Source organism: Tauraco erythrolophus, chromosome 15, assembly GCF_009769465.1.
Source record: "Tauraco erythrolophus isolate bTauEry1 chromosome 15, bTauEry1.pri, whole genome shotgun sequence".
Taxonomy (NCBI): Eukaryota; Metazoa; Chordata; class Aves; order Musophagiformes; family Musophagidae; genus Tauraco; species Tauraco erythrolophus.
Genome location: NC_141479.1, coordinates 1332916 through 1352519, shown reverse-complemented (window position 1 = coordinate 1352519; position 19604 = coordinate 1332916). Strand labels below are relative to the sequence as shown.

The following is a 19604-nucleotide window of genomic DNA, read 5'->3' as shown; positions in this document are numbered from 1 at the left end:
TGTGCAGCGCGATTGCTGGCACAGGTGATGACACCCTCCATAATGCCTGCTACAGCGGGTCTGAGTCCAGCGCCATCTGAATCCACGCACAGCGCGCCTTCCTCTCACCAGGACCATAGTCTACCTACTGAGATGGAAGGAAGCTTTTTCCTCTCCATACTCTTGTTTCCTGAAAGCGCATCATCCGAACTTGGAGTCCCTTCACCATCGCTGGCCCAAGTATTCCTTTGCTGATTGCCAGACCTGGAACTACTCAAATCCTTGGGGAATAGTCAGTTCTGTCCCCTCTGCCAGGCTGAGTGAGGCTGGGCAACAGATGTCTCCTTTTGGGCACATCCAGATGTGACGGACCCATCACTGCTACCTTCCTCCTCTTATTTCCTCCCCCACCTTAAATTGAGGTTGCCTCAATTGTTTCAGCTGAGGCTTTTTCCATGGCAGCTCTTTGCTTCTTTTAGCACCTTACTCACTAAAAATTCCTCCTAAAAATTCATGCCCCCAGGCTGCTCTGGGCTGCAGGAGCTTTGGCTTTGGGGCACCTCTTGGTCTGATAAGCATCCAGCATTGTCCTGTAGTGAGGAGAAGGGTGCTGTCTGTGAGCCTGCAGCCCCAGCAGCAGGTGGACAGGCTGCAGGGAGCTGGGGGTCCTCTCTGCTGGCTCCTGGGTGCTCTGGGTGAAAGCCCTGGCATGAGTTGAGCTTGCAACATCAGGAATGCCCTCCTTGTGCTTCCCAGGCTGAGCTTTGGATTTGCATCCCTGGGTTCAACCATCCCAAACTCACCCCCCAAACTGAGAGATCGCTGGTCATAGCCAGATTGGGACCTGTTTTCTGCTTCCTGGTGGTGTTTCCACGTGCTCTTCCAAGTTTGTGGTGGAGGTGATCCTTCTCCATCAGTTACAGAGACTATATTCATGGTCACTGTAGCCCTGCCAGCTCGCTGCCAGATCTGGCCCTGGCTGTGTGGTCCAGCAGTGGGGCAGGAGTGCTCCGGCGGGGTCTCATAACCCCCCCAGCCCCACGGTTACAGCTGTGCCTGACCCAGCTGAGTGGGATGAGGCTCGAGGGGCAGACATGGGGCCCATGTCCTCAGTGTTCGCTCCTGGCCATGCCGATGGCTAGCCAACCCCTTCTCCATGCTGGGAGCATCCAGGATGGGGGGCAGTGCCTAAGTCCAGCAGCACCCCTTCTTCTGCCAGCTGTGGGGATGGCACTGTGCCCTGTCTGCTGGGAATGCCCCAGCACACCTCCCCCAGCAAAAACAAATCCATCTGCCCCATCTCCAGCTGGGGTGATTTGGGAGCAGGGGTGGGAGCTCTGGCCATGCTGCTGGTGGCTTTTAATCTCCTCCCTTGCTCCATCCCTTTGCTTCCAGGCCCTCCGGGAATTAGCTGCCCAGCACCCCAGCATCAAACTGGTTCAGCTAGGTATGGAGCGATCCCCCTCCTTGCACCCAACATCGCTTCTTGCCCTCCGCTCGCTTCAGGGACGGGACCAGGGGCAGCTTTTTCGGGCAGCCTGCCTTACTGCTGGCAGCCAGGCAGCTCCAGTCCTGCCAGATGGGGAGGGATGGGTGCACATCTGGGCAGGTTTTCCCCTCCAAGCAGAGCTGTCCTCTGTTTGGAAGCAGTCAGACCGGCTTTGGAGGCAGGCAGAGGTGGGTCCGGATACCTCGGCTGGGTGAGTTTCATGGGAAAGGCATGACCTCTGTTCCCCAAGACGCCTGAGTTTTGTGCTGGGACACGCAGGTTCGCAAAACAAAGCCAGGCAGGGCACAGCGAGCAAACCTACTTCCTAAGAAGGAGGGATAGTTTGGGGTCTGTTTGGAAGTGGCCACAGTTGGCATTTCCTTTGCTGCTGGTAAAAAGGGAGAAAAGAAATAGGCTAAAAGGATGCTTATGGGAAATCTGGCCTGGTGATGGTGGTGGTGGTGGTGGTATCCCAGGTTGATGCTCAGACCCAGAGGAATGCTCTGGTTCAGGATGTCCGCAGCCTGGACTGGGGAGATGTCCTTTCCCTGGCAGACCAGATTCAGTGGCCAGTGTCAACAGTGCTGCGGAGCAGCAGGAGAAGGTGGCAAGCAGACGAGGAGAGCACAGGGACTTGGGGGGAGAAAACGGAGAGCAGCCAGGGCAGCCCCAGATGTTGCCAAAGTTGGGGTATTCGCAGGCAGGAAGCTTCCAGGGTGCTGGGCAGGGATGGGGGCCTGCTGGAGAGGAGAGCGTTGGGATGAAGCATGGGGAGATAAGGAGCACCAGGCTGAGGACCATGGTTTCCTGCAGATGTGTCTTGAGGAGGTGGACAGCGGTGTCTGAGAGACCAGGGGCTGCTCACAGCTGCTTTTTTTTTTAAGAAGATTTGGTAAAAAAACCCCATCCAAACCCCAAAGAAGCGTTTCAGGGAAGCGTTTGCACCAGAATGGCCATCGCTGTAATAAATGAGGTGGGAAGTAGCCAGAGCTTCTAAATATTTCCAAATATTTCCTTAGAGCCAGTAACAAGAAAACTGAATCAAGGCAATTCAAAGAACTTATCAGTCTCCACCTACCTATTTATTTGTTTAAAAAACACCTGAAACGTTCAAGTAAATTTTTAGCATTTCAGAAGGCATTCCTGAAGTCAGGCTTTACTAAAAAGAGGCAGCAAATCTCTCTCTTACTATTAAATAGATTATTAAAGTAGAACATCTTCTCTGTGATAAAAAGTAGCATCTTTAAAATTACCTGGGAGCCCCAACCAGTAGTATGGGATGGGAAGAACATACTAAGCACGGCCAACATGAAAGGGACTGCCCACTAAATAAACAACCTTTACTGAAATAAATACATCCTAAAACCCAGACTATCAATCACATCTCCAAAAAAAGCTAAAAGAGATGAAACATCCAACGGCAACTTAAATAGGAGAAGCTGCTCCAGGTTGTCTTTCTCCATCTTAAGGAAAAGTGGAAAAGTTGGCTTCTAACTGGTAATAGGAACGCACTTTTCAGAAAGGAAAGTTAGAAATTAACTCCAAAATGCATAAAACTTCTTGCTTCCTCTCGTTCTCTCTTCCTTTCATTCTCATGCTCATCCCCTTATTTCTTCCAAGGAGACCAGAGTTTGTTCCTTCAGCAAATTTGGCTGGCCTAGCGCTGGAAACGTGCTGGTCCCACATGCCTGTGCCCTTGGAGCAATGACTTAGCTACTCCAAACAGAGCAATTAATTATTCACCAAAGCAACTGAAAGATCCATCACACATGGTGGAGTGATGGAATCTTGAAGTCCGTTCAGTTGTTATCCAAACAGAAGTCACTAAAAATCACCCTGTGATCCGTCCTGCAGCTGGCCATGCAAGTCCTCTCGAATCCCAAGGCTCCATCCCACAGCAAATCCTCTCATCAGATTCCCCCCAGATGTTTCTATGACCCTTCTACGAAGGTCTGCGTTGCACAAGGCAAGGTGGTACAAGTCCTGGGCCACTCAAATGCTCACTTACACCATAAAACCACCGGGCTAGTTAAAACTGCCGGGAAAAAGGATTATTCTGTGGCTCATCGGTGTACAAAATACTCCAGAGGAATCTTGGACCTTGCAAACTCTGCTAAGTCAGTCTTGTCGAAGCATGAGAACAGAAACATGGCTAGGAGGCCAAAGTGTTGCAAAAAAGAAATCCAGCTGTGCGATCCCCTCCACCCAGAAGGCTCATCAGATGAGCACCTGCGAAAAATGTGTGCGGAAATGGGCGCGGGGAGCGAAGGCGCACTCCAACATGTCCGTACACGTGAATATTCACGGTTATTAAGGGCTTGGTGGTGTACTGGGGCTATTATAAAGTTTAATATTGGTGTAACCGGCCCATTTCAGATCCTGAAGTTGTTTTAAATCCACAACAGCCACTCCACTGGGGCAACCGCCTGGCATGTCCTAACAGAGGCAAAGCCAAAAGCTGAACGCAAACTTAAAAAATCCACTCCTATTGCTTTAGCCAAGACATCCTGCAATTACAGCATGGCAGATTTTCAAAAAGATACCCTGACCGTACTGGCCAACCTCTTGCAGGACACCTCCGGCACCTTCCTGGGCTGGGAAGGGAACAGCCTGCTCCGGTGACGGATGGATGACAGCGCCTCTCCCGCTCGCCGGCTCACCCCTCTGCATGGCCACCCCACCCTGGGCTGCCAGGGAGAGGGGAAGGGCACGGGGGCAGCTTCTCTCCCCTTCCCCACCCCACACACGGCCCTGCAGACCCCCTGTACCCCACGCCTCTGTAAACGCCGGGAGCTGACGCCTCTCGGCTCCATGTCGGCACCCACAGCCTCAGCCCCCTGGCCGAGCCCAGCACCCGCTCCCCACGTGCTGCCCGAGCGCTGTGTGTCCGTCTGTCCCGCCTGAGACCACACATCCCCTGGCTGACGGGAGAGGGCAGCTGGTCCCTGCAACCCCCAGCTCCTCGGTCCGCTCAAGGCAAGCACAGCCCTGGGGGTGCCCCTCAGCCGGGCAGGGGGAACGGCAGCCCTGCGGATGCTGGGGATGTTCCCCAGCCCTGCGGATGCTGGGGAGATCTCTCTGCTCCCGGGAGAGGGGCTCTGCCCCGGCTCCGGTGCCTGCTGGAGGGGACATCTCTTAGAGGGCGGTGCTGGTGCCACAGGACCCACGGGCTGTCACTCGTGGGGATCCCAGTGAGAGCCGTGGGGTGGGCAGGCGGCTGCGGGCACCGCCGCACGCCGGGAGAAGGAGCGGGGCTGCACAGCAGAGCCGGTGGCTCTCGGGCATGGCTTTATTGAGGGCGTGGGGCAGGTGGGAGCAGCAGCACGGGGCCCCGCTGGCAGAAGGTCGGGCTGGCGTCTCACCAGGGCACGACTTTCCCTTCCCAGTCCCGGAAGGTGCCGGTGTCCTTCTCGGAGAAGGAGGAGAGCACCTGCAGCATCCCGCGCACACTGGTGTCCACCATCACGGGGGGCTGTGGGGCAGAGGGGCAGAGGCAGCCTGTGCCCGAGGCCTGGCAAAGGGCTGCCCTGGAGCAGCTGGGGCCGGGGGAAGGAGCTGCTCGAGGGCGAGGGGAAAGCCAGCGGCCCCGGGCAGAGGGGCTGAGCGGGGAGGCGAGGGCATGGGGGCAGCCGGCAGGCAGGGCAGGGTTGGGGGAGCTGCCCAGGCAGGGCTGGGGCAGGCAGGGGGGTGGTCAGGGGCTCAGGGCAGCACCTCCCTCCCCTGGAAAATCAGCCCAGGGGCTCTGATGGACCCACCCTGGCAAAACTCTTACCGTGTGTCCAGCTGCAGACCCCATGTCGGTTTGCACCCAGCCAGGGTGGAGAGCGGCGCAGAGGACGCCGTGCTCCTGGTAGCCCAGGGCCTGGCACCTGGTCAGCATGTTGAGAGCAGCCTGCGGGGAGACAGGGCAGGGATGGCGGTGGGAGGGGAAGGGTGGCTGCAAGGGGACACGTGCAGACATCATGGCAGGGACAGGGCAGGGGAGGCAAATCTGTCCCCACTATGGCACGGATGTACCTTGCTGCAGCGGTACGAGATATCTTGAAAGAGAACCCAATCAGTGAGAGAACTGATGGAGCCCACACAGCTGGACATATTGATGATGGCTGCCTTGCTGCAGCTCAGCGCTGAGCCCGGGCTCCCTTGGGCAGCCTTCTTCAGCAGGGGCAGGAATGCCTGCAAGGAGAGGAGAGGAGACAGGGGCACTGACGGAGGTGGCACAGGGGACAGGACCAGCTCCTTCCACAGCGGGCAAGGTTGGCCCCAGCACCAGAGCATCCTCCCTCCTTTTCCCACTGCCCCAGACCACCAGGCTCCAGCTCCTGAGCTCTGGCCCACGGCTTCATGAGCTTCTCGTAGAGTGAGTGCCCATCAGGCACTGGAGCAGTGGCAGCATCCTCTCCCACCTGCTCTTCATGCCCCCTGGCACAGCCCAACTTGGGTGAGGGTCTCACCTGGCCCATCAGCAGAGGCCCAATCGTGTTGGTGGTGTAAGTCTGGGACATGTCCTCCAGTGTCTCATTATCAAGTGAGTTCCACTTGGCGATTCCAGCGTTGTTGATGAGGAGGTTGAGCCCTGAGCCCCCCAGCTGCTCCCCGACTCTGGCTGCAGCTGCTTTGACGCTGGCGGGGTCGCTGACTTCTGCAGAGCCAACACAAAGCTGGTCTGTGTCCCCGTGGTGGCTCATACGCCACATGGTGCCAGGAGATGGAGACCCTGTGTTCTCCCAGGGACGTGCCCTCGGGGCTGGCCATGGGAAGAAGGGATGGCAGCACCAGAGGCACGGCTCCCTACCAGCACAGAGCACCCAGGGTGTATGCAGCACCGGGACACTCGCCAGGGGAACTGGGGTGAGGGACCCCCACCTCGGGGCACCTACCGAGCAGGATGATGAGCAGGTTGGGGTGCTTGGAGGCCAAATTCTGTAGCTCCTGCAAGACAGGGGACGATGTCGGCACAGTGAGGCAGGAGGGGCTGCGCACAGGCTCAGCCCTGCCCAGCTAAGTCCATGTCACTCTGGATCTGTCCTGCAGCACCGTGCACCCAGCACCCTGCTCCAGCTGCCCCGTTTTTGTTGGATGGGGCTCTGTGCCTCCAGCACGCACCCTGTGCCACTGTCCCCTCTGCACAGCCCACGCACAGCTGGTCCCACAGCTGTGCCAGCCCAGCTGCCCTGTGCCGTGGTGCCCGGCTGCAGCTGGAGCCCTCTGCAAAGCCCGTCCCTGCTCCAACCTGCTGCTCTGTCCCTCTGGCCCGCTCCGTCCCAGCCCAGCCTCACCTGCGCTCGCTGCCCCTTGGGGTCCCGACAAGCCGCAAAGACCCACTGGGGTGGCTTGGGCATCCCCAGGAAATGCCGGACGAGCCCCAGGCCGATTCCCCGGTTGGCCCCAGTCACCAGAACGGAGCGGACATGCAGCTCTGCCATGCTGCTCTGTCTGCCGCCGCGCTGTTCTCGCCCTGACTCTGCAGGTGACTTTTGCTATTCGGTTATTTCACATTTTCCCACGAGGGCTTGCATCAGCCCACCGCTCAAGGAAATTCTCTGCCTGTGCCCCAGTCCCTTGGCTGTGGTCCATACTCACGATCCACCTTTCTCATCAGCCAAGGAATGACGCAAGGGGAGCTGAGTGTTCTGCCCAGGCAGGGATTGCCCTGGGCTGGATATCTGGAGAGCTGCTCTTTGTACCTTCCCTGCTCTGTCAAACCTGAGCTGCTCGGTTTTCCGGGCCGGCGTTATCCCTGTTCCTCCACTGAGATGTCCCCCCCCGCTTCCACCCTTCCTCTTGGGACACCAGGCTCTGCCCTCCCCTCGCCCCAGGTCAGGTAGGCAAAGGGGGACTCGCTGACTTTGCAGAGTGCAGTTTCTTGGCTTTCATTTGTGCAATGTTAAAGGCAGGGTCAGGGATGGAGCAGCTGGGACAGGCGAGTATCCCTTGGCCACCATGACAGGCTGAAAAACCTAGAAAGTCCCCCGGACTGTTTGGAAACCCTCCATTGCTGCTCAGCGGAACCCCTTCCCCGAGGGCCTGCTCTAACAACAGCTATAGGATTTAAGTCATAGGTGTGATAGGAGGAAAAAATTCAGTTTTGCTCCCTGGGTATAACCATGGCATGGCCAGGAATCAGGGCTGTGCCCAGGTGCACAATGGACATCCATTCCCAGGGTGGTCCATGTATTGCCCAGCTTGTTCCTGCAGCAGTGAGGCACCGGACTGACCTGCGTGGAGGCGATGGTGTGAACTCCAAAGGAAACCTCTGATCGGTGGATACAGGAGCTTTGGGACAGGCCTGAGGATTCCCCGGGAGCTCTGGCTACGCCTGAAGTCAATGGAGAAGTGCGACCTGTGTGTCTCCAAGCACTGGTGAACGTTCTGCAGGCAGGATCTGGGCATCCCAGCTGCTTGAGAGAGTCCAGTGCAGGGCCACAAAGATGATGAAGGGAGTGGAGCATCTCCCTTCTGAGGAAAGGCTGAGGGAGCTGGGTCTCTTTAGCTTGACGAAGAGGAGACTGAGGGGGGACCTCATTAATGTTTATAAATAGGGGAAGGGTGACTGCTATGAGGGTGGAGCCAGGCTCTTCTCACTGACATCCAATGACAGGACAAGGGGAAATGGATATAAGCTGGAACGTAGGAGGTTCAGCTTAAACATGAGGAAGAACTTCTTCCCAGTAAGGGGAACAGCGCACTGGAACAGGCTGCCCAGAGAGGTTGTGGAGTCTCCTTCTCTGGAGATGTTCCAAACCCGCCTGGCCGCGTTCTTGTGTGATCTGATGTAGGTGGTCCTGCTCCGGCAGAGGGATTGGACTAGATGATGCTTTGAGGTCCCTTCCAATCCCTGACATTCTGGGATTCTGCGATTCCTGCTGCAGCGTCGACCAAACCGCGCACAGAGAATTCGTTAAGAGCAGAAGATACATATTAGGAGATATTTTGTACGTAGTTTAAGATAATTAATAACAGGTCAGGCAGGTGATTGTGCAGGGGCCGATGGCTGAAAGCTTGGGGAATCTCATCTGCTCCAGCTGGAGATGCTCCTACGCGGACCTTTGCAACGGGAGAGCGACCAACCGCCCCGTCCAGGAGCTTTGACCCTCCGTGCACCCGCTGCCCAACACAAAGCTCCCAACGCCTCACCTTTTCTCTCCAAACCCAGACCCTGCTGCCTGCTCTTCCCACGGACTCAGCCGCAGGCTCCGGCCCGGGGACGGGAAAACGCCGACCGGAGCCGGTCGGGAATTACGCGGCCCCGTTCCAGCCGGGAGCTGCGCCGAGAAGCGCGTTTGTGCTCCGGCCCCTCGGCGTGCGCCGGAGGTTTCCCGGCTCGCTGGGCACGTAAGGGGTTAACTCCTCGGGAGGCGGCACGGAGCCCGCGGGGGAAGGACGCTCCTTCCCGCGGGGACACCCGGGGGCCGCTCGGAGCTGTCGGGAACCAAAACCAGAGGAAACCCAGGGAAAACGCGACGGTTCGTCGTTCTGTGACACGGACCCGGCCACACGCCGCGGGACAGCGTGTGCGGCCGGCAGCGGCGGGAGGGGCGCGGCGGGCTCCGCCCCGGATCCCGGCGGCCCGACCCCGCTTCCTGTTCCCGGGTCGCGGCGCCGTCTCGCCCGCTGCCCGCGTCCATGGCGGCGGCGGCGGCGGCGGCCGCTCGGCCCGGCGAGGCCGGCGCGGGGGAGCAGCCGGGGGGCGCGGCCGGGCAGTGCCAGGCGCCGGGGCCCAGGTGAGGCGGGAGGGCCGGGGCGGGGGGCGCGGCAGCCTGCCGGGCCTCGCACCTCCCGCCTCATCCCAGAGCCCCCACCTGTCCCTAAATCCCCTGCCGGGCCTCGCACCTCCCGCCTCATCCCAGAGCCCCCACCTGTCCCCAAATCCCCTGCCGGGCCTCGCACCTCCCGCCTCGTCCCAGACCCCCCACCTGCCCCCAAATCCCCTGCCGGGCCCCGCACCTCCCGCCTCATCCCAGACCCCCCACCTGTCCCCAGACCCCCCTGCCGGGCCCCGCACCTCCCGCCTCATCCCAGACCCCCCACCTGCCCCCAAATCTCCTGCCGGGCCCCGCACCTCCCGCCTCATTCCAGACCCCCGACCTGTCCCCAAATCCCCCTGCCGGGCCCCGCACCTCCCGCCTCATCCCAGACCCCCCACCTGTCCCCAAACCCCCCTGCCGGGCCCCGCACCTCCCGCCTCGTCCCAGACCCCCCACCTGTCCCCAGACCCCCCTGCCGGGCCCCGCACCTCCCGCCTCATCCCAGACCCCCCACCTGTCTCCAGACCCCCCCACCTGCCCCCAAACCCCCCTGCCGGGCCCCGCACCTCCCGCCTCATCCCAGACCCCCCACCTGTCCCCTGCCCGTCCCATCCCCAACCCCCTTACCTGTCCCCAAACCCCCTGCCTATCCCCAGTCCCTTCCCACACCCCCCCATCTGATCCCAAACCGCCCACCTGTCCCCTGCTCGTCCCATCCCTAACCCTCCTACTTGTCCCCGAACCCCCTGCCTGTCCCCAGCCCATTCCCAAACACTCTGCCTGATCCCAAACTCCCCACCTGTCCCCTGCCCGTCCCAGCCCCAAATTCTTACCTGTCCCCAAACCCCCTCACCTGATCCCAAACCCCCTGCCTGACCCCAGACCCACCGCCTATTCCTGAACCACTGCCTGTCCCCATCCCATCTCCTCCATACCCCCCCCACCTGTCCCCAAACCCCCACCTGTCCCCTACATATCCCCAAACCCCCCGCTTGTCCCCAAACCCACCGCCTGTCCCGGCCCTTTATCCAGGAAAGAGTCACTCCTTTCTCCTTTGCAATTAAGAGAGTGATGGTTAAGGGCCCAGGAAAATAATTATTGGGGAACAATAAACAATATGGGAAGAGGTGGGAAAAAATGTCCTGAACTGAGTGGGAGACTTGCGAAAGGCCTGACCCAGCTCCGGAGCTGGCTGATGTCCCAACTCCGCAGCACGAGCGGGATGGTGCAGGACCTGCGTACCCTCAGCAGCACGTCTTCCTCGGCACAGCTCCCTTGGGATGGGTGTTCCTGGAGAAGCGAGCGGGTTTGGGCTGGATTTGAGGCAGGCTGTGGGGTTGTGGCTGTGTTTGGGGTGTAAAACCATTCCTGGGATGGCGGAGCTTTGCAGCATCTTGTTCTTCTGATTTGGTGTCTCGTCTCTTGTCCCGTAGGTTTGTGTGTGAGAACAAAGCCATGTCTTCTCCTAAAGTCTACGTCTTGCAGCCTTGGATTGTAAACCTCTTGGTGAATTACGAGCAGCTGGATGCCAGTGAGAATCTCCTGGCTGGGCAGGTCCTGCGGGTAAGTACCAAGGGAGATTGTCCTACAGTGCACCAACAGTGTTTGAAATCCGAATTCCTGGAAGTGTTGAAGGGTTCCCAGTTCATTGGTGGGCGACCCTTCCTCCTCAAAGTCCCTGATTATTGGGTTTTGAGGTGGAGGAACTTGGCTTTCTTCATTTCTGGTGGTTTTCGCTGACTTTTGCACCTCTGATATGCATGCCCTGTTCTCGTCCAAAGAGCTTGTCATCTCCAAGGTCAGCTCTCTCTTCTCCTAGCCTTGCCTTCCTCCTCCTCCTTGCATCCCATCCTTTCTTGTACCATGCCAGTTGATGGGTGGTCCTGACAGGGGTTAGCATGAGGCAGAAGCAGGACCTGCTGAGGTATCTGGAGCCTCGTCCTGTCTGGTGATGAGCCTTGGTGGAACCACGAGCTCGTCCTTCTATGGATGTTGGCTCTTCTGGGAGAGCCTGTTGCGTGGTGATTCAGGGCATGGGGCTCCGAGGCACAAAACCTGCTCCTGCGTAATTCCTGGAGAGCTTTTTGCACAGCGCTGGCGATGTCTTTGATGTTTGATCTGTCCTACGTGACAGGAGAGAGCTTTAGTCAGGGAACTCTTGCCTCTTTGAGGCCTGATGGGCAGCGGGAAGGAAGACAACCGAGCGGAGTCAGTGGTGCTGATCATTAGCTGTGGATTTGGAGGGATTGGATGAAGGTGCTGCGAGACAACCAGGTGCGCAAGCAGACGTGAGACCTGCATGGGCAAGGGCATGTGGTTCCTGGATGGGCTGCAGACATGACCTGGATGCTGGAGAGACCCATCTCTAGTGCTCTGGTTTGCTGTTCTCTCACAATCTTTGGGTGCTCGTAGCAGCGTTCCACCATGGACAATGATGCTGTTAGCAATCTCCTTATGGCTTTTGTGGACGAAATACTTGAGACAAGTCAGGTGTCTCCTTAGTAGGACAAGGAAGGAGAGAGATGGGTGTTGTGATTTAAATGGAAAGAGCAATGAGATGGGAGAAAAAAACTGACAGTGAGAGAGTGAAGACCCTGTGGTCCAGTCCTCCATCCCATCTGAAGACATGGAGGTGGTGAAGTCACTGATTCCTACTTCTTGGCCCAGTCCCCGCTCCCAAGCAGGAGATCTCTTGCACCTGGGTGGATGAAGACCCAGCAATGAATAAGTGGATCCCTCCTAGGGCTGGAGAGATCAATGAGGAGAGTCGCCTCACTGTGACTGCTCTCCAACCTACACCCACTTGATGAATGAAGGTTGGGAGCCTGTCTTGAGTAGCAGAACCTTTCTCCTGCTTGCTCTGGGCTCCAGCTGTACCTACCACCTTCTCTGTCTGTTTCAGATCCATAACTTCCAAACCTACCCTCCTTTTTACCTTGTTTTTCACCCAGTCCTGTGAGCAGCCCTGCCCGCTGCTGGTACCGGCACTGTACTTAGCGTGCGCTAAGCTGCTCTGTCTCCGAGAGTTGCCCAGAGTGAGCGAGCACGTGGTGGGACTGGCCACCCGCACGCTGGGCTTCTCCCACCAGGGCGAGGGGACGCAGCCAGAGGGGGACTGCTGCACGGCTGAGCTGTGATACTGAGGCACAGGATCCTGGCAGCGTGGGCATCCTTAAACCCAGCGACTGTACAGGGACTTCATGCAGTGGGGTTGGCAGGTTCTTCTTGTCAGAAGGTCCCAGCTGGTGCTGACCGGTCTCGTTAGCATGGTGGGCACCTATTGAAGGACATACGCACACCTCTTGTCCAATGGAGGTGGCGTTCATGCCTGATGGGACATACAATTACATCATGTCCCAACATCACCGGTCAGGTGAACGACATACACCATGTATGTGACCAGACCGTAGGTGTGTGATGGGAGAAGCCCAGGGCTGTAGGGATTGGGACAGGCCAGGACTGATCCACAGCTCCCAGCCTGCGGAGCAGGCAGGTATGGGACTCGGAGGAGCAGTTTATTGCTTCCCTTGGGGGTTGTTTTGACCCAGCATGGACGTGGCTCAGTAGAGGCTCAGGGCTGCTACACCAGGAACATCGTTCAGAAGAAGGCAAGGGCTGCAGCGATCCTGCTGGTTGCTGCTGATCTCTGTCTCCCTCTGCTTTGCAGAGGAGTGTGTGTCCCAGGCCTGCCCAGACCCCTTTTGCCTGGATTCCTGCTGCTGGTTTGGCTAAAAATAACGCTTGGTTGTGGCTCCTCTCCCACCTTTCCTTCCATTGCTCCCTTGCACAAAGTGGTACATCCCTTATTCTGTCTTGGGCTGAAGCCTTTTTGGTCCAGCCAGGAGGCACGAGCACATACTGGACCCCTTGGCCTTGTGGGAAGCTTTACCACCTGGCTTGATGGTGAACGGTGATCTTCTCTCCTAAGAGTCCAAGCCCTCAGCCAGGCATGGTGTCCTTTCCTTGTTCACAGAGAAGTCTGTAAATGAGATTTTCTTTCCCCCCCCCGCCCCCGATCTCTTGATAGGTTTTGAGTGACTCAGCTGCTCCGGGCCAACCTGAGGTCCTCCAAGATGCTGTCCTACAGGTGTCGGATGGGTCCTACCACGTCCGCGTGGTCATTACAGCCGAAGCTCTGCATGCGGAGGAAAAGTGGGTTCCACCGTGACTCGGCTGTGGCTGGGACAGCGGTTCTCCACAGCTGCTAGTGGGGCTCCTGCCTGGTCTTGTTTCAGGTTGTGTTAAGCTAAAGCAATCACAGGGTGGGAAGGCTGCATGAAAGAGCTGCTAAGAGAAGAAAGCCGGAGCGCCGACGCTCGGTGCTCCGGTTTCGGCTGGCCAGGATGGGCAGGGGTGGATGGTGGAAGCTGTCATGCCACATAGATGTGATTAGAAAGGACTAAAGAGCCCATGGTCTTAGCAAAAGGAGCCAGAGCATTAACTGTGGTAGCCTGGGCTGCTCCTTTAGTGCTTTCCTCAGTTTCCCCGTTTGGACACCCCTAGACTGGTGGGGTGCTGTTGGCAGAGCCAAAGATAAGCAGCAGGAATGAGTTGCAGGAGCCGGGAGCCCTCGGTCCCTGATGCTCGTGCCCAGAGGCGTGCCAGCGTGCCCCGATGTGGCTGGCGTAGCTATTTGGGGAGCCTCACTACGTGTCTGGGTGGTCCATCTCCATTTGTCATCTCTCCAAGACGTTCCTGCTCTGCTCTTTTTCTAGCACCCACATGCAGCTCAGGCTTTCCAGCCTCATTTGCAGAATTATCGTCTTGCAGAAGTACACGGTGTGTTTCCGGGAGGAGGCCAGGCTGGTAAGTGCTCTGCTGAGCAGAAGCAACTCCTTCCTTAACCTTACCATGCTTACCTGCTGCTTTGAGTGGCTCCCAGGAGCTGGAGGCAGATGAGGGGTGGCCTTTCTTCCTTCTTCTTCCACGTGCAGCTTCTGCGAGGGTCTGTGGCAGTGACGGTGGCTTGGCCTGGGTGCTGGGGATGACATGAGCCCTCCATGGAGATGTGGTGCATCTCCCCCAGGGCCACTGCCTGTTACCTCCTGCTGTTGTGCAGCTGCAGGAGGCCTGCCTGGAGCACTGGTGGCAAAGCTGCCTGCCGTCCCCTTGCAGGGCTTCAGGAGTGTCCCCTTGGGTTGGCCCAGCCTGGCCTGTGGCTCTTGAAGAGCCATTGACTGACGTAGGAGGGTACAAACCCCACGTCAAAGGGGGTTGTCCTCTGAGTGGGGGGGCCCTGGCTTTGGTTGGAGGGGTGGTGGCAGAGCTGTGGTGGGTGCTGGCTGGCCCTGGGGGAGGTGGGAGCAGAGGTGGGACTGCAGAAGTGCCTTAACGGGCTCCGTTTTTCCCCGCAGGAGGACTGTGAGTTTTATCTTACGGCCCAGCGGTTCATCGTGCTGCCCATGGAGAGGCAGAGGTTGGAGTCATCCGACGGGTATGGCCCGTGGGGCGGGTTGAGGGAGCTTCTTATCTCCCCAGAGCAGCACTGACCCTGGGAGCCCTGGTGTGAGCTGGTTGGGGTGGGGCCTTTTTGCTTTTGGAAAGAGGAATTGTCTCCATTGCGAGCCATGAAGGAAGGTGGGGACACGGAAGGTAACTGGCTTCTCTCTTGCTGCAGGAACCAGGAGCCCTCTGTGCTGCAGAAGATAAAGGAGCTGTGGCTGTAAGTATGGGGCTGGCTATGGCTGAGGGACACATCCAGACACCACGACGAGAAAATGCAGGCTCCGAGTGGGGCTGGAGCCGGCTGGCAAGGGCCGGCACAGGTTATGCAGCTCCTGGTAAACCTGTGGGACTCGCTGCCCCAGGACGTGACAGCTGAGTAGACCATGCAAAGCGAGATCCTGGTGACACGGAAGGTTCTCCAGCCCCGCCTTGTCCTCTGAGCTGGCAGAGCTGGGGGCAAAAAACCATGGGAATCTCCCTTCTTCCCACTGTGGGCCACGTGGGTGGGTGAAGCCCTGCACAGCTCATTCTTTGCTCCGCACTTGGAGCCCCAGCTCTGGAGATCCTCAGGAGGCTCGCCATGGGTCAATCTCCAGGACGAGGGCTCTCTGATGGGTGTTCCTGGGATACTGAGCAGTGACTGGATCCGGCACCCAGCAGGGAATCCACTCCTTGCACAAGCCGCTTCTTCCCAAGCCAGGATGCTCGTTCCGTGACCGAGAGCTGCAAAGGGCTGCTGGCCTGCGTGTGCTCCAGCCCTAACCTGGCTTTGTCTTCTCCTTGGTCTTTGCAGGAGGAGTCTCGCTCTGAAGAACGCTCCCAGCTCAGGTAAAGGCTTGTGAAGGGGCACACGATGACTTTGGCTGCCTGGTGGGCTCCTGGCTGTCCCGAGCTTGGTCTGTGTTAGGCAGGGGTAGCGCAAACGTGACCAGATCTCACCAGGCAACGTTGTTAAGGCCAAAGCAGAACAAGGTGGTGCTGACAGCTAGAGCAGCGTGGGCCATCGCGTGCCCGTGCTCACGCCGCTGGTCCAGGAGCTGTGCAGAGAAAGGAAAGATACAGTTTCTAGAAGCAGAGGAAATGCAGAATTTTGTGCGTTTCCATGGGTTTCAGTGCATGTGACAGTCATGCAGCAGAGTAAAAGCGTTTGTGAGCGAGGCTTGCCTGCGTTACGGTGTCTTCTCCACTGACACTCCTGTGCTCTCGCTCCAGAGCCGTCCATCTCTCAGCTGATTGATGCCATAGGACAGAACCAGCTGGAGGTTTTGAAGGAAAACGCGGAGGAATGCTTGGATTTACAGGTGCCCGAGGAGGCGCCAGCAACAGTGAAGGACGAGGTTCCTGTGACCCAGTGGGAGGCAGAGCGCAAGAAAGAGGTCAGTCCAGCTGCTGCGACAGCTCCTGGTGGGAACCCTGCGCTGGAGGGGTGGGAGAAGGAAGGGGAAGAGTGGTGGAGAGAGGTGGGTGTTCAGCTACCACCTCTGGGTGAGCTCCTGCAGCTCGACTGGAACTGCCCAGCAAAAAGCCACGTAACGTGTCATTTCAGCGAGGTGAGGACGTCTTCGTGGTCCCGGCCAACGCCCTGGTGATCCCTCCTGAGGAGGAGGCAATTGCTTGCAATGCTTTCAAGGCAGGTCAGTGCCCAAGCATGCAAAATAAGGGTCTACTTGGGGCGGGGAGAAGACTTCCTTTGCTCTGGCTGTGCTGGGACGTGACCAGCAGAGTCCCTTTCATTGCAGACACAAGTGAAGCAACTCCTGGGAAGAGCAGCGATGGCAGGACGGTGCCAGGCGACTCGTGTGTCACATTCCAAGCCAGCCGTGAGTAGCGGGACCTCCAGATCCCATCCAGCCTCTTAGTAGTTTCCTCTGCAGTTGACTCAGCTCATCTTCTTGGATTGAGCGGAGAAGGTACTGGTGTGGCCAGTCTTTGGGAGACCGGGACTCCAGCCCTGCCTTGAGCAGGCAGGGAATGGTCCCATTCCTGCAGCCCCCTGAAGCTGAGCAGCTTCGGTTCATCGTGCTGGGAGCAGAACAAGTGATTTTGTCCCTTTGATGCCATCACGGAGCCTGAGCCTTCTCCCTCAGCGTGGGCTCTTGGCTGGTTGTGTTTCAGCACTGGGACAGGCTCGTGTCACCTCACTGGGCTTGGTGTCACCGAGCTTTACTGCAGAAGTACCTGCAGGAGTTCCAAGTAGAGGAGGAGCAGAAGGGAGCTGCTGTCCTGGACAGCGCAGGGTGTAGGAGAAGGTCTTCCTCCCACCTGCCTGCTCTCTGGGCAGCGTCTGCCTCTCCGCTGCGTGCTACAGGGGCTGGCTGAGGTCGCAGAAGGAGTGTGGCTGGAGCTTGGGAGCGGGCAGCTGGCGCCTTTGCCAAAATCAACGCCCCGACTTGATCGTTGCAGCTGTAGAGTTGACAGCCTTGTCGGAGAGCTCGGAGGGATCCCTGGACAACCCCTGGAACAGGCTTCCCCCGCTATCCTTGACCCTCAACTCTTCGGACGGTGAGTCCCCATGCCCCAGGCAAGGAGACAACCCCTCTCCTCTCTCTGGGTGGCCGGCTCCTCCTGGACCCTGCCTTGCTGTGCTGTATCATTCCCCTTGCCCACATCATTCCAGCTCCGATGCTCTCCTGCCCGACCTGATGTGCTGGGGGTCAGGTCCCACCACCAGCCCCCTGCCCAAGCTGATGATGCCTTTTCTCTTACCAGAGAAGACCTTTGAACGTGACCTTTCGCTGAAGACCCAGGAAGACGTGGCTGCTGACAGCAACACCCCTGACTTGCTGGAACCGTGCAGCCAGGACTCTGCCAAGGGCTTGCAGCAGGAAGAGCCGGTGCAGACCTCCTCTCCTTCCCTGCTCAGCACCTACGGCCGTACCAGTCCGGTGGAGACCAGCACCACCCAGGCAACGTGCGCTGTGGAGGCAGCCCGTGATGCCGCCTGCCCCACTCGGAGCCTGGAGGTGTTGGGGGACTCTCATGCCCCACCGCCATCTCTTTCTCCAACTTTTTCCATCTTGCCCAGCGGCCGTTTGCAATCCCCACCCAAAGGGATGCCGCACAGGGAACCAGCGGACTCCAGCAACACAGCTTTCCCTCCGGATACGGTGAAGCACAGTCTGGCTTGTGCCAGGACCCAGGGAGGAGCTGGGGTGGGTGCCAAGAGGAAGCTGCTGGCAGGAGATGACCAGGAACTGCCGGCCCTGAGTGGGCAGCAGCATCCCCAAGGTCCCCCACGGGGCAAGGGCAAAGACGTGGGCAGGAGACTGGAGTTTGTGAGCACACGGGACGCTAAGAAGAGCAAAAAGCAGGAGACGGGGCTGCATCGTGGAAAGGAGCTGTCTGAGAAAGAGGAGGAGGAGGAGGAAGAGCAAGCATCCCCAGCGAGCGGCCCCAGCTCCAGGCCGGAGCAGCGCAGAGTTCTGCAGCCGGTAAAGATGGAGCAGCTGGTGGGGTCTCCTGGGGGGATGGTCCCCAGGGAGGCTCTCTGTGTCCCTCCCCAAGGCCTTTCCTCACCTGCCTGGTGGGGATGGGATGTTGAAAGCGGGTGTCAATGTAGATGGTGGCCCTGACCCTCCAGAAAGAGGATCCAGGGTCCTGGGTGAAGGTGTGATTGAGCCCGAGCTGGGTGGGAACCAACATTTGCTGGAGCGTCTTCCAGCTCTCCGGGTAGAATAAAATTGGAAGAGCAGGAAACGATCGGGGTGGGGGATCCGAGGGTTCCCCTCGGTGTCTCGGGCTGCGCGGTGGGGCTGGGCTCTGGGCTTTGTGGGGGGAACAGGGCAGCCTGACGCTCCCCTTCGCTTCCGCAGTACGTGAGGGAGAAGCCGGCGCAGTACAGGTACGAGGCGCCCAGCCCCGAGCTCTGCCAGCAGATACGATCTGTCAGGTCAGTGCCAGTCCTCGTCCCCCTGCGAGCTGACCCCCCCTCCGTGGGCCACGGGTCCCGTCTCACGCTGGCTCCCCCCTCTCCGGTTTCGCAGGATCTCGAAGGCGATGCTGAAGTGGGCGTGCTGGATAGTGGCAGACAGGGAGATGGATTCCTGAGTCCAGCCTGGCCCTTCCATGCTTTGCCAGTTCAGCGAAAAAGACTAAAAAATGATTTAGAGCTGCCTGGCAGGAGCAGTTGGGGGAGGATGGGGGGGTACACACACACCTCAGGCCCCCCAGTCCCCAGGGGGACTGCTGGAGTGGGTCGGCTTGGCCACAGAGACCCTGGCCCCGGAGATGCCAAGGAGATGACCTGTCGAAGGCCGACCAGCACCTTCCGCGCTGAAACGGGGAAAAAAACTCATCCGTTCAGAACTGGCTGTGCGTGAGCCGGTGTCCTGCTCCCTCCTCTCCCTCTCCGTCCTTTCCAAACGCCCTGGCCCGGTGAGCAGGGACCAGAGGTGACCCGGTGCCACTGTAGGACAAGCGGCAGCGACAGCAGAGGCCCCGTGCCCCGATTGTTGCTCCCAAGGCAGCGCAGGAGTTTGGATGGTTTATTGGTCCTGTGTTGTTTGTTACCAAAAAAAAAAGTATATCCTGCAGGGTTATGCTGTAGAAATGGAAAATAAAAATTGTATATTTTTTAAATACACACCTCTTGTATTAAAGAAGGAAAAAAAAAAAAAAAAAGAAGCATCTTGCTGCTTTGTCGTAAACATCCGTGTCAGGAATGTGTTTGGTCCGGCGTGGAGATTGGCATGGGATAAAGCCGCTCGGGTGCTGGGGTAACGCTGGTGCCAGCGGCAGAGCTGCGCCTGAAACGCTGTGAGTCGTGGTCCTGCCGATGGAAACCCACCTCTTGGGCTGAGGGGGCAGCTGGAAGGACGCGGTGCCCTACGGGGTGAGGAGCTGGACAAGCCGAAGGGCTGCTGGCACCGCCACTGCCTGCTCTGCCTGTGCCAGCTGCAGCCTAAAAATCACACCAGCTGCCCCCCGCGGCGACGGACGCCATG

The 19604-nt window shown here is 58.5% G+C and overlaps 1 protein-coding gene across 1 annotated transcript; it reads left to right on the top strand.

The window, feature by feature from the left end:
* The first annotated feature begins 9167 nt into the window (after positions 1–9167).
* On the top strand, positions 9168–19254 carry ACD (ACD shelterin complex subunit and telomerase recruitment factor). The gene is made up of 14 exons (XM_086620960.1): positions 9168–9192; positions 10650–10779; positions 13244–13368; positions 13932–14022; positions 14571–14650; positions 14834–14878; positions 15455–15489; positions 15874–16037; positions 16208–16295; positions 16401–16481; positions 17065–17163; positions 17371–18092; positions 18474–18550; positions 18645–19254. The coding sequence occupies exons 2-14, from the start codon at positions 10672–10674 to the stop codon at positions 18706–18708; spliced, it is 1779 nt and encodes a 592-aa protein (XP_086477086.1). The 5' UTR covers positions 9168–9192; positions 10650–10671; the 3' UTR covers positions 18709–19254.
* The last annotated feature ends 350 nt before the right edge of the window (positions 19255–19604 follow it).

What these genes read in the sequence shown, in the direction of transcription:
- ACD (XM_086620960.1), top strand. Translation starts at nt 10,672, where the DNA reads ATGTCTTCTCCTAAAGTCTACGTCTTGCAGCCTTGGATTGTAAACCTC. An exon ending in TGTCACATTCCAAGCCAGCC is followed by an intron (nt 16,482 to 17,064) that starts GTGAGTAGCGGG and finishes TGATCGTTGCAG; the next exon opens with CTGTAGAGTTGACAGCCTTG. An exon ending in GACCCTCAACTCTTCGGACG is followed by an intron (nt 17,164 to 17,370) that starts GTGAGTCCCCAT and finishes TTCTCTTACCAG; the next exon opens with AGAAGACCTTTGAACGTGAC.